Source organism: Setaria italica, chromosome V (genome assembly GCF_000263155.2).
Source record: "Setaria italica strain Yugu1 chromosome V, Setaria_italica_v2.0, whole genome shotgun sequence".
Lineage (NCBI taxonomy): Eukaryota > Viridiplantae > Streptophyta > Magnoliopsida > Poales > Poaceae > Setaria > Setaria italica.
Genome location: NC_028454.1, coordinates 40,144,709 through 40,157,399, shown reverse-complemented (window position 1 = coordinate 40,157,399; position 12,691 = coordinate 40,144,709). Strand labels below are relative to the sequence as shown.

At 51.1% G+C, this 12,691-nt stretch overlaps 2 protein-coding genes across 3 annotated transcripts; one reads left to right on the top strand and one right to left on the bottom strand.

Annotated features, from left to right (window-relative positions):
- Positions 1-5,514: 5,514 nt before the first annotated feature.
- On the bottom strand, positions 5,515-8,132 carry LOC101773393. 2 transcript variants are annotated; one of them, XM_022826452.1, is made up of 3 exons: positions 7,525-8,132; positions 6,600-6,915; positions 5,515-6,389 (listed from the first exon to the last, which is right to left on the bottom strand). In XM_022826452.1, the coding sequence occupies exons 1-3, from the start codon at positions 8,070-8,072 to the stop codon at positions 6,159-6,161; spliced, it is 1,095 nt and encodes a 364-aa protein (XP_022682187.1). In that variant the 5' UTR covers positions 8,073-8,132; the 3' UTR covers positions 5,515-6,158. The 2 variants fall into 2 exon arrangements, with proteins under 2 accessions (XP_022682187.1, XP_012701593.1); XM_012846139.2 differs by having other exon boundaries at positions 6,600-6,921; positions 7,525-8,130.
- A 3,437-nt stretch (positions 8,133-11,569) lies between these two features.
- Positions 11,570-12,551, top strand: LOC111257428. The gene is made up of 2 exons (XM_022827188.1): positions 11,570-11,996; positions 12,109-12,551. The coding sequence occupies exons 1-2, from the start codon at positions 11,601-11,603 to the stop codon at positions 12,352-12,354; spliced, it is 642 nt and encodes a 213-aa protein (XP_022682923.1). The 5' UTR covers positions 11,570-11,600; the 3' UTR covers positions 12,355-12,551.
- The last annotated feature ends 140 nt before the right edge of the window (positions 12,552-12,691 follow it).

Genomic DNA, 12,691 nt, shown 5'->3' with positions numbered 1-12,691 from the left:
ACCTTTCTTTTACTGAAACAAAGTACGATTCGTATCTGTACGGAATTCCTGTTTGGGTTAATCAAACACTGACAGTTTTAATGTTGGATTTCTCCATGGGCCACACAAAGAGTTAATGAAACAATGACGGTCTTAAATTAGGATAAAAATGTTTTTTTCTGTCATACAAATTAGTCACAGTAATATTTTCAAATCTAGCAGCGCAATTAGGTACGCGATTCAGTTAGTTGAAATAAATTTGAGCTCGTTGGCGTGGATAGTGGCACCCACATTTCCGGGACCCAAGGACAAAGAAGATCATCAGATGGATCATCTGAGGTCGTCTTCTTCCTCCATCCACACGAACATGGGATACCCCTTAAATGGTTGATGCTGTGGCAGTACTACGCCTTGTCCCAGCGTGCAGTGCATGGCCCCATCTGCAAGGCATGCATAACAAACAATACGGCATGATTGGAAACAACCACTGCCGGTTCACGTCATGGAACTATGAGAAATGAGAACAGCCGTTGAATCCGTAGCGTGCGCCTGATGCGACGGAGAGACTGTTCTCATGTCCAAGTGACCCAATGTTTTCTTTGCAAATCAGATGAACCTATAACTGGCGTAAAAGTTGCGAGAACTGACTGAACGATCCAGCTGAATTCAGTAGAAAGTTTACATGGCTTCAACCAAAAGCCTCACTCCTTCCGATTTCCGACAACTAGCAGGAACATTTATTTTCTGTGTTCCGGAATAAGGTCTTCGGTTCACCGATACCCGCGAACAGTGTTCAACAACCGATCGTAGTCCTATCTGAAGTTCTGAACCACCTGAAACCACACGCAATGCACGGTACGGCGTACCCAACTTGCATCCATGTCTTCAGTACAGTGGTACTCGAGTCAAGATATGTGTCTGTAAGGATCGGTGGCCAAGGAGGAAATGAATTGGGACTTTTTTAAATTTTTAGAAAAAAAAGCAAACATTAACCTAGATTTCTAGTATTGCCTAATCTACAAGGTTCAAGCCTAGAAACTAAGCACACTAACAACAAAGAACCTAGCTAGCAAGGAGAGCATACTAACATGATAGTAAATGCTCAAAAGAGTGCTGAAATGTAAAGATTGAGGACACGAGATAACCGGATTTTTTCCTGTGATATTGAGAAGTTGACACTCCCCCTAATCCACGTTGGAGCACCCACTAAGGGTTTTGCTCCCCCAAGCCACTAAGACGAGTGCTTCACTAAGAATGCTCCTTCTCCATCTCCAGAACGGCGAGCTCCAAACCGTGTACAAGATTTTCTTCTTGGGGTTCCCACAATCTCAAGAGCTCACCAAGAACCTTCGGATCACCAAGACCGTCTATGTGACATCAACCACCAAGAGTAACAAGCTTTGATGCTTCACTTGACCAGCACTCAGCTAAGTAAGGAACACTTGCTACCCTACAACACTAAGAGAAGTCCTTAATCTTGAGATTTAGCAATTCACTAATCATACTTTGGCTCTAGCACACTCTCAATTGCTCATGGGCTGCTTGAAGTTTTCAAGGTGTCAAGAGCAGCTCAAATGACCCGGGGGAGAGGTATAACTAGGCTAGGCAACAGCAGCTAGCTGTTGGAAAAAGTGTGCACAGAAAAGCACACCATCATCCTCCCCGGGGTGTCGGAACATCCGGTCTTCCACATTGGAAAAGTAACAGTGAAAAGTTGATCCGATGCTTCATCCGACGATCTTGAGCTGGGCGTCGAATCATCCGTTGCTGAAGACATTATGGCCAAAACCTCTCTGAAAGGAATCAAAGAAAATATGCTTGCTCCGACGCATTCATCCGATGGTCACTTAGTAGGCGTCGGAACATCCGGTGCTGAAGGGTTTTTGCCCAAAACTCTTTGGAAGTTGGGAAAGTAAATATGCTTGCTCCGATGGTCTTCTTGATATAGCATCGGAACATCTAGTGCTAAGAAAAAAATCCATCCGATGGTTGCATCAAAACAACTGATGCCTCAATCCAGATTTCTAGCCTGAGAACATTGCTTCGACGGTCCTAGAAAATGGGACGTCGGAACATCCGACGGTTTCCTTCAACTTTCAGCTCATCCAATTCAATCTCCTTTGAGTTTTTCTTCGATTTCTTTGCTTCTTGATTTCTTCCATGTGTTGTTTGAGCTATCAAGTGTTAGAGAGTATTGAGTATGTATTATTTTCATGGCTAGCCTTGTATGGTCAAGCTACTATCATTGAAGCCCCTCTTAATAATACGCTAGAAAAACCTATGCTGCACTAAGTGTCCTTCATCTCCTTGTGACATTTAGTACTAGAAAGGTCCTTAGTCTAGCTCCATGCCGCTTTCCAATTCAAATTGAAGGGCCACGTTCCAATAAACTTATGACATGATAACTAATATAGATTCGCTTCAAAACACACGGGTTGGTTAGTCACAAGTAAACGGTTGTCATTTATCACTTTACCAAAGGTGCGAAAGAACCTGGATGATACCTAGGTGCTTCAGTGTCCACCAACACCAGGAGGTTGGTGCAGTGGAGAAGCTTCCCGTGCCGATCCTTCAGCTATCGTTTGCCTAAGAAACCCATGGCTGTTACTGTTTGGAAGAAGTTTCCGCTGGGGCCAGAAGTGATGGCCACACCGCAGCCTGTCCCCGGATTTACACTCCGCCACTGTAGACACTCTCGCCGTGTGACCACCTGTTACACAAAGGACTGTCAACTGTTCATGGATTTGCTGGTTTCTCGCAACGATTTTGTGGATGGTTCTAATAAGCTTATGCATGGCTACCGATGGAAGCAACACTTTGCACTTCTCACAGGCTCTTTGCAATCAGGAACCTGAGACTGCTGATCATCTTTTCACTCACCGTCCTTACTCCCAGCATGTCTAGCATAACGTCGATGCACTCCTACATTTATAACACCATGCACCTGACGATGGTATGGGAATCATGGACCGGTGGATCCACAAACGAGAGGCAACGAATGATCGACTGAGGAAAGGCTTGGACTCCACCACCTTTATGCTAACCTCTTGAAAATTATGGAAGGAACGGAATGATCGGGTGTTCACCAGAGGCACATCCAAGCAGGAAGGAACGGAATGATCGGGTGTTCGCCAGAGGCACATCCAAGCAGGAAGGAACGGAATGATCGGGTGTTCGCCAGAGGCACATCCAAGCAACCGGCACAGCTGGTGCAAAGCATTTTGGAGGAGGCGCTGCTTTGGTCTTGTGCAGGTGCTAAGCAACTCTCCATCATAGGTTGGCCAGCATCAGTGAGCTCAACATCAATAATATGTTAAGGCCACAGCCCTTCGGTTGTTTGTTTTCGAAATATAATACCTAAGAAAACCGAACCGTGTGCGTGTACCTAGGAGACCCGCGTTATAATTTAAACTATTCTCTTCTTTCTTAATATAAAGATACGCAGCTCTTGTGCATATTAAAAAAAAAGTTCTCACAGGCTCGAGATTCGGACATGTCATTGCCGGCTAATGTCAAGCACTACCACAGTGATCAAGGAGCTGCAGAGGAGCAGCTTCCAAGCATGCAAAACATGCAGGCATAGATGGATACATTGTACTACAGCAGTAGATGCAAGCCTGACAAAAGGCCCTGCAGCTATACAAAATACATTTACTACGGTTTTCTTCGGAGGCCTGTAATCGAGCAGCGCCGCTCAGCGATTAGTCGGCGAGGTGCCTTAACTTCGAGACATCACATCCGGGAGCAGGGAAGGGCAGGAGCTAGCGGCGAGGCAAACTTGGATCAGGCGATTACTGCAAGCTAACCTTTACTGCAGATGAAAGGGTGAATAGACGGCTCAAAGATCAGTCCTGTCCAGGTGACTTGTTCATACCTCAAGAATCCAACTGTGACTGTAGTGTAACTACTGCCTCCACAGAAGCAATTCAATTGTGCAGGAAGAGGAGTAGGAGTAGCTTGTTTTTTTTTAACTGCCTCACCACCACAAAAGTTCCAGTGAACGCCACAGGAGGATGGCTGCATGGTGCTGCTCTCGATCTGCATCAGTCTGACTCTGACCAGGAGGGCAGAGGTCGCACTGGATACCATATTGACAGAGGCAGTGGGCTTTACTAGGCACTCGGCAGTCATCAGTCACCACACGGCCTGGCCACATCGGTGTAAAAGAACTTGTGAATTTATCTTGATGGATGGGGATGGGATGGTGTGAACTGAACAACGTATGCACTACTGTGCTCTGCTCTTTGCTTCGACACCGTGTTAAGAGAACAGTTGAGGGCTAACAAGGACGTGACAAAAGGAAAAAAAAACAGAGGATGGAAGAATGTGAGCAGGCAAAGAAACAAAATGGTTTGAAGAAGAAAAGATGGCGCCAATGATTGCAATGATTAGCACGAGGCAACATCACACAACAAACAGGATGGCAGGACGGGTGGCGGTTGAGAGATTGGCATCAGCCATCAGGGTGGAAGCTACTCTCCTTGGCCCCTTGCAGATCGTTCAAGAGATCGGGCCGGCCCCAGACCCGCGCGTCACCGGACACGGATACGAGGCCGAGGACGGGTTGGTCGCGCGTCCCCCTTTCAGCTTCAGGTGCGCGCCGGAAAGGGCTCGCGAGGCGCACAGCGGAAACGCTGCCACCGCCACCCGCCCACCCCTCGCCCGCCGCGCGCGCACCGTCTGGTCCAGCGGGAGAAAGAACCCGCCCGGGCATGCAGCGCCGAGCACTGCAGCCTCACAGGGGCAGCCGCGGCTCTCGGCGACCCGGCTGCAGGATCGGCACCCGCGGCCGGTGTGCACGGATGCTTTTGAGGCGAGACAGGGACCTGCCCGTTTTCGCACGCTCGTGTCGCGGCTCGTGGCTGTGCCGTGCGCCTGTGCGAGAGGGACTGGGCTACTGGAGGGAGGCTGCCAGCATTTGTCTGCAGCTGGAGGGAGACCTGCGGGTGGGCGTTCAATTCATCTGGACCCCCGTTCCGTCACGAGGCCTCCGGCCGTGGCACCCCGTTTCGGTGTTTGTATCCTTGCGGCAGCACCAGTACCGTCTTTCCGGGTGATTAGTCAGTCGGACGTGCCGTTTTGTTGCTACCGGGAGAGTGCAAATCGAAGGGTGGTAGCGGCACGCCGTACTGTCACAAGGACGTGACAAGGCAGGGAGTGTGCGTTTGACTGCGTGAGATGCCTAACAGGTTATCACCAAGTTCACGGTAATAACAGTGTCGGTGCTATTTGCACCGCTTGGTCAGCAGTAGGGGAAATTGTCACTTGCTGGACCGACAGCATGGGGGAACTATAGCAGAATAAATCTAGAGCAGAGTACAGATCTAGCATGGTCATTTCAGATGACGATAGTACGAAGACATGGGCAAGCAATAGGTGTAGCAAAAATAAAGTAAATACAAGATTTCTATATTCATCAGAAAACAATTGCAAAGCTTTTCTTTCAGGTCAACATGCACATATAATTACAAGGCAACACTTCCCTTCCCTATAGTACGAGACTACGAGGGCAGGGAAATGCAAGAGACAGCAAAATTTAGTGTGAATACAAGATTTCTTTATTCACTGAAAAATAATCACAAGCATCTTTTCAGCTATACAACCCAACACAGCTAATGGCTTTAACATTACAAATTTACAAGGCAACACCTCCCCAGATCCAGGCCGCAGCCCACAAGAGCAAACCCCTATACTATTGCATCCATAATTCAGTACCGAAGGGAAGCCAAACTCTGCTCCAAATGTATCAAAATTCAAAAGCAGCATGTACAACCTCAATCGCAAGGGCAACATCCTCAAACAGAAAAACAACCAATCCCCTAACATTTCCCTCAAATGGGATGATCTAAAAGCAGTATTTGCTAGATTTTATTGTGTATGTTTCATTCCTCGAGGAAAAGGAACGGATCCAGTTTTCCTTATAAACCAGACCAACTCTTTTTTCTATAGTGAACCTCAGGAACTCCCTGGCATTTTTTAAGGTTCTTCAAGGAAAAAAAAAGAAGAAAAGGAAGACGAATCAAACAAAACACTGAAACCACCTGTGATCACCGCAGTCCATGCAGTGTTTCCCCAATCTCCACAATCAACCCATGGAGAAGGGCAGGCAGTTAGGGCCAAGAAAGCTGTTCTGTAAAACTTAGCTATCTCGGGCATTTGCTAAGGGACGCCGGATGCACTCAGCGCCAGAAGACGTAGAACAGAAACAGCAGGATCAGAACAACCAGTATCTGGTCCCTAAAAGAGATGGCCTTCGGACGGTCAATGCACCTGGCCTGCCGGCCAACCTCAGAAAGATGCAGGTCGTCTGGAGAGTACACGAGTTCCAGGGAGATGAAGGGGCCTGGTTCATCGGTCATCTCATACAGTACCTCGCCAACAGCGGTCCTGAACTGCCCATTGGACCATTCCTGTATTCAGAGCAAACACTGTCAGTATTTCAGACTTGGAACAGAACATCCGGCAGGCGCGCGCATACAATGGCCGGACTGATGAGTTACAGAGAAAGCATTGACCACATTTCACAGAATGCAAAGAAGGTTAAGTCATCTTTGCGTTAATTTGATCATCTTGGCAGTTTTCAGAATAGACAGGAAGGAGTGATGGATATAGCATGATACCTGAACCTGCTTGCCGATTGTGACAAGCATAGAGCCTGCAGGCGAAGTGAAAATGGTCGAGCCGCCCTGGTTCCGGAGACAAATCTGTCGATCTCGTTCGGAGAGGTGGATGTTCAAAGCGTGTGAGTTTGGAGGATCAGTGCTGCCAAACTCATCCCAACTTGTTTTCGACTTGCAGCTGTTATGCAATGTCAGGCGAAGGATTGACGGCGCTTCTGTGAACAGAGCAGAGTCTTTAGGGTTCTTGACATTATCAGATAGAACCTTGATGGCATTTTTTGCAACGTTCTCCATTCTCGATGCAACAGTGTCCATCCTGTCCCTAGCAAAAAGTGCAAAAGCTCGTGTGAGAGTGGTGTCTCATTTGTGGTGCATACCGTATGGGCCGTTGTGCTACAATTTGTCGTATATGTCTATATGGGCCTTGCACACTGGTTGGGCCTTTGGAGTTGTTACACTCAAAACATTTTCGTCTACCTGATTGGCGATTTTGCAGTAAAACAGTGCTCACCAGATTGGCTCTCAGCTGATATCTAACACGAATCACGGCAATCAAATGCTGATCGTGCAAGTAACCAAGAAACGAAAACGTCTCAGCAGTTTAGCCGCGATCAGGTCAATCATCCAAAACAGTCACTGCTTGCTCAATCTTGCTCTGATCTCACTCCAATCTGCTCTCCTCTGATAAGTCATGTGATACTACTAAGATATTGAACGTAAACTTATGTATCTAGATCTTCCATGAAATCTTTGTGGAGACGATCGCATTTGGTTTCAATTTCAAGTGAGCTATTTCTGACTGAATTTTGGATTCTGAAACTCTCTGCATCTACCTGATAACCTGAACACCCGGGTCGCTGCCAAGGCAACGAGGAAAGGGACAAACCATGCTACAAGGCGGTATAAATTGGCAGCAGGCACGTACCTGAACACCCGGTACGTCGAGCCGGGCAAGGCGGCGCCCAGCGCGCGGTCCTCGTCGGGGCTCACCGGCCGGAACCAGCAGAACTCCTCCCCGCCGGCGGTCGGCTCATCGTCCTTCCTCCGGAACCATCTGGCCAGCTGCTCGCGCTTCACCTCGTCCGGCGCCGCGAACACCGCCCTCGACGCCTCGACGGCCTCCCGCACCTCGCTGGCGTCGATCGCGCCGGCCACGGCGAACGCCCCGGACTCCGCTGCAGCGCTCGCCGCCCGCAGCGCCGCGTCCGCGTCGCCCGAAGCGAGGGCCTGCGACGGGACCTCGCGCGGCGGAGGGGGCGCGGGCGGGAAGCTGAAGAAGCGCTTCCGCGGCGCGCGCGGGGGCAGGGCGAGGTCGGGCACGCGGAGGGAGGCCTCGAGGAACTCGGCGAGGACGCGCTCGTCGGCGGCGGCGGAGCGCGCGCCGCGCGCCGTGCGGATCGGGGTCGGCGGCGCCGGCGGCGGGCCGCGGGGGCGGATGCGGGGGCGGCGCGGGGCCCTGGATGTCGCCGTCATGCCGCCGGGTGGGTGGGTGGGAGACCTTCGGGCCGGGGGGTCGGGCGATCGTGCTCTGCTCTGCCTGTGCTGCTGGGTTGGTGCCGTGCCGGTTCCCAGTCCCAGTTGCCACCTTTGCTGCGGTGGACTGGCATCCGTGGTTGCGTGGGTTTGAAGAAACAGCGGGGCCGGGGACGAAGGGGTCGTGAGATGCTGGCCGGCCGTCGGATGGGGAGTGTGGATGTCTCGATGGCGGCAGCCGGCAGCGATTCGATCGATCGCTCGTGGGGCAGCAGAAGCGGTGGGAAAGTAGAGGACTGGAGGCGCGTCCGCGCGAGGAGCGACGAATCTCCTGACCGGACGGCCGACGGAAGGTGGCGGTGGGAGGACCAGGAGCCGTCTGATCTGACGTGGGCGAAAGTTTACTGCCCGTTATACTAATTAGAAGTATTAAATATAGGCTAATTACAAAACTAATTGCACAGATGGAGTCTAATTCGCGAGACGAATCTATTAAATCTAATTAGTCTATGATTTAACAATGTGGTGCTACAATAACCATTTGCTAATGATAAATTAATTAGGCTTAATAGATTCGTCTCGCGAATTAGCTTAAGAATTCTACAATTAATTTTATAATTAAAACATATTTAATCCTCACACCTAGTATCCAAATACCCGTCCGAGCCGAAGCACCAGTCCGATCTGAATTAGAAATCACAAGAAGAAGGGTCGGGGTGGTGCACAATCGTGGATGCACGCCTGGACGACCCCTGGCTCTGCTCCACCACTACGACGCATGTTCCTCGTCTGGATTCAGCATACTATTGATTTGCCCTGGCCCACCGAACACCCGGATCAATCTTTATCAACAACGCAGGATTTTACAGGCGGAGCAGCAGGACTAGCTAGCGATCGAAGGTACCGGGCACTCTCGATCGGTGAGCGGATCAGGGCGTCATCCTTTACGGGCGCGGCGCAGCGCGCCGGTCTTCCTAGTGATCTGCACCTGTAGAATTATCGATGTGCTACTAGCAGCTGCCGTCTTCCTTGAGTCTTCACCAAATCTGAATCCTGAACCTAAATACTTGTTTACCGTTATATTTTTACATCAGAGGATGTCGCCGTGACTGACTCACATGATCGGAGGCCAATATACAGCCCAACGGCGAGACCGGAGTTTCACCGTCGTATCCAAAGAGTATATATAATCAACTAAAACAGAGCATCATCATCACATATTATCATTCCCACTAGCACTCCCGGCTAAAGTTTAGAAACTTATTTTTAGCTGGCTGAAGTTCAGCAGGTGTGATTGAATCCACTAGCTAAGTGCCAGTTGTTACAGTACTACCCTTCGATGGACCTACGCGTCAGGGACAGGCCAGCAGGTGGAGTCGATGACTGAGGGGTATTTTGATCTTTTGTTGGTTTAGCGGGTTCAACCAGCTAACCTAAAGTTTAGCTAGGTACTGGATCCAAAATGATTAAATTTATCCGGCTAAATAAGGATCTAAAGGGCCTAATTATCATGAAACCGACACATTATTTCGATAAAAATGGATACGTTTCATTTACAACAGAAAACCTTGACATGCTACCGGATGTCCTGATGAACAGGGGAGACAGAGACACAATTATATCAGAACCGTACGTGCTGTCAAGGTTTTCTCTCGGACTACTCAGGTTCGTGGTACTTATGTGTCAGCATACGATTTAAAATGTTTCCAAAACTATGCTTGAGCTCAGCAAACATTCCAAAACTATTGCATTTGTTGCCAAGGTTTTAATTTCGCCATTGGTACGGTACACCTCCTCTACTTTGTTCCTTGGTCGCGTCGTTATATAGCTCCGGCTTTCCAGGAAGCGTCACGGAGGTGCCCGGGTACGCCGCCGCCCGCCGAGGTACGCGTCCTAGAGGCAGTCGGCGAGCTCCGTGGCAAAATGCGGGGAAGGGAGGGAGTAGTTGGCCCCGCCCTTGCCGCCGGTGGTTGGCCCGTCCAATGGAGAGGAGCACGACTGCACGAGGACGCCCATGGACTGGCAGTGCTCGATGTCGTTGCCGACGCCGGCGACAGCAGGTGGCCCGAGAGTTCGATCGAGCGAGTAGGCGGAGGCGCCGCCATGGCCGCATAAGCCGGTGAGGAAGGAGATGAGGGCGGCGTTGTAGGCGCCTCGCCACGCCACGGCGTCACTTGTCAGCGCGCACTGGCAAACTAAGAACCGGCCGGCGACCCAGCAGGCCGCGCAGGCGCAGCACCACGCCACCGCCCATGGTCCCTGCCACGAGCCCACGACGAAGCGCCTGAAGAAACGCAGATACGGGAAAGAATGCTGGGGGCAAGGGTGTCGGCGAGCACTGCGTGGAGGAGAGGAGGACGCCACGGCGGCGCGGGCGCCGTCGCCGTGCCGCCGCCGCGTACGCCGGCGTCCCCGACCGAGGTCCGCGTCCGGGCTTTAGGGATTTTGAGCCGTAGGATGGCGTCTCCGCGGCTGGGGTCGGACCTGGCGGGCTAAACCAGGAGCGCTGGTTTGGACCGCGCCAATGAAGGTCCAGTTCCTTGAACTCATTACCTCGCTGAGGCCCATAGCCCGCCGCTGACTGCTCCATCCGGCGCTCGCCGCCAAGTTAAGGCCCAGTTTCCTGAGCCCATCACCTCGCTTAGGCCCGTACCTGGCACACTGTCTGCTCCGTTCCGGCGCTCGCCGGCGCCGCCCGGCGGAAGGGATGACTAGTCACGGCGGAGACCGAGCGCCAGCAAGGCCGGTGCACAAGTGCTGCGGGCGTCGAGAAACAGAGGAGTGCTCGATCGTCCTTCGTGTTCCATACAGTGACCAATCGGATGACGGCGATTGATCGAGCTCGCGGCGAGGAAAGCGGCGGCCGGCTAGCAGGCCAAGATGACTAGCTCAGACGTGTACACGCTCTTCTCATCTCTCAGATTCTCCTCCTCTAGGCACAAACACGTCCTCTCCTCCTTCAGCTCGCGGCTCATCCATCGGTATCCATGCCTTTTATTTTGAAACTTATATCCATCCTTTGTTTCAGTGCAGTCCTCTGAACTTTGGCAGGCATGAGATAGCCACTCTCTCAATTTTATTTTCATCACTTATAATTTATAAATCAATGAATATTCATCAGTATCGAAAGGTGGCCATTCTATATGTGCAAGGCTACTTCAAGGCGACGTTGCTGATACAGTATATGAAGTCGACTAGCTGGATATTCAGATTTGAGCGTGAAAACTTTGTATACGCAACGCTGACAATATCGTCGCTGCTTGCCACCCTGAAATATTTAATTAGTTCTCGTCCTAAGAAAAGTTACTTTCATTATTAGGATGGAAACTACAGATTTGCCACAGGAAAAAGAATTAAGTACCATTTTTCTGATGTGGAAAGCCACCTCCTCATGCTGCTGGCATCGGCCACGTGAAATGACACTGCTGCCCCTGCATCTCTTCCTCCAAGTGCTTGTGCGTTTTCTCTGTTTCTCCCTCTCAATTGTATGACTGGTGGGACCCACCCTTCTTCCACCTCCAGTCAACCATGGATGAGCAAAGGGCGAAGGTGAACAAGGGCGGGCGAAGGAGAGCGTTGGCCCCCGCGCGTCCGCCCCCTGCGATATCTGTCGCCGCTGCCCTCCATCCCGGCCCCTCACGTCGCTGGCTCTGCTTGCTCGCGTTCCGCTACTCCCAGATCGCCGCCTGCTCATACGAGTCCGGGGAGGCTCGAGCGAGAAGCTGGGTGGGAGCTAGCTCGACATCGATAGGTTCGCCTTCCAAGGCAACGTGGGCGGGGGCGGGGCGGGCTCAGGGGCGTCCGGCGGCGCGGACGGGAACAGGGCGCTTGATCGGGCCATCAACACGATCGTCGTGCTCGGGCCAGCACCTACGCGCTCAGTCGCTCACCAAGCTCCTCACCATCGACCAGGACTACTGGCATGTAAGTCTCTCCATTTTGATTCCCTTCTTCTAGCTTTAATTCTCGATTAGATTCAGATTTGGTGTTATCAAGCCTCCTTGTTTTGGGGTCGTACTGATTGGATTCTGGGCAGGGGTTGACGATGTTTGAGATCCTTCGGTACATGCCTCAGCACAACTGGTCGACATACGAGGAGGCCCTCAAGGCAAACCCGGTTCTGGCCAAGATGATGATCAGTGGCGTCGTCTACTCCGGTGATTGGATCGCGCAGTTCGGGTCAAGTGCTTCGGGAGTGCGAGAGCGGCGAGACCGGCGAGAGCCTGCCCGGCAGGAGCGTGCTGGGCTCCTCGGTAGAGGAGACTCCGAAGGTAGAAGATAAGTTGGTCCCACCGGTCGTAGAGATAGAGGAAGGATCGAGCAACGTACTGGGAATGGTAATACCAGATGTAGTGACAGTGTGGTCCTTTCATGCAGCCGATCCACACTAGCACGAGGACGTGGCTTGCCACGTCAGAAAAATTGTAAATATGTTGTTAAATTCTCTATCCCGTGATAAATATGTAGGGTTCCTTCTAATCGTGGATTCTCAAGAAGTGACATAAGAAAGGTAGTTAAATATCCTCGTGGAGTTTATATATAAATATGACTGCACGCCAAGATAGTCTATCAGATTACACCACAGTTTGTACTAGAACAGATTATACCACAATTTGTAC

What these genes read in the sequence shown, in the direction of transcription:
- LOC111257428 (XM_022827188.1), top strand. Translation starts at nt 11,601, where the DNA reads ATGGATGAGCAAAGGGCGAAGGTGAACAAGGGCGGGCGAAGGAGAGCG. An exon ending in TCGACCAGGACTACTGGCAT is followed by an intron (nt 11,997 to 12,108) that starts GTAAGTCTCTCC and finishes GATTCTGGGCAG; the next exon opens with GGGTTGACGATGTTTGAGAT.
- LOC101773393 (XM_012846139.2), bottom strand. Translation starts at nt 8,072, where the DNA reads ATGACGGCGACATCCAGGGCCCCGCGCCGCCCCCGCATCCGCCCCCGC. An exon ending in TCGACGTACCGGGTGTTCAG is followed by an intron (nt 6,922 to 7,524) that starts GTACGTGCCTGC and finishes ACTTTTTGCTAG; the next exon opens with GGACAGGATGGACACTGTTG. An exon ending in CAATCGGCAAGCAGGTTCAG is followed by an intron (nt 6,390 to 6,599) that starts GTATCATGCTAT and finishes CTCTGAATACAG; the next exon opens with GAATGGTCCAATGGGCAGTT.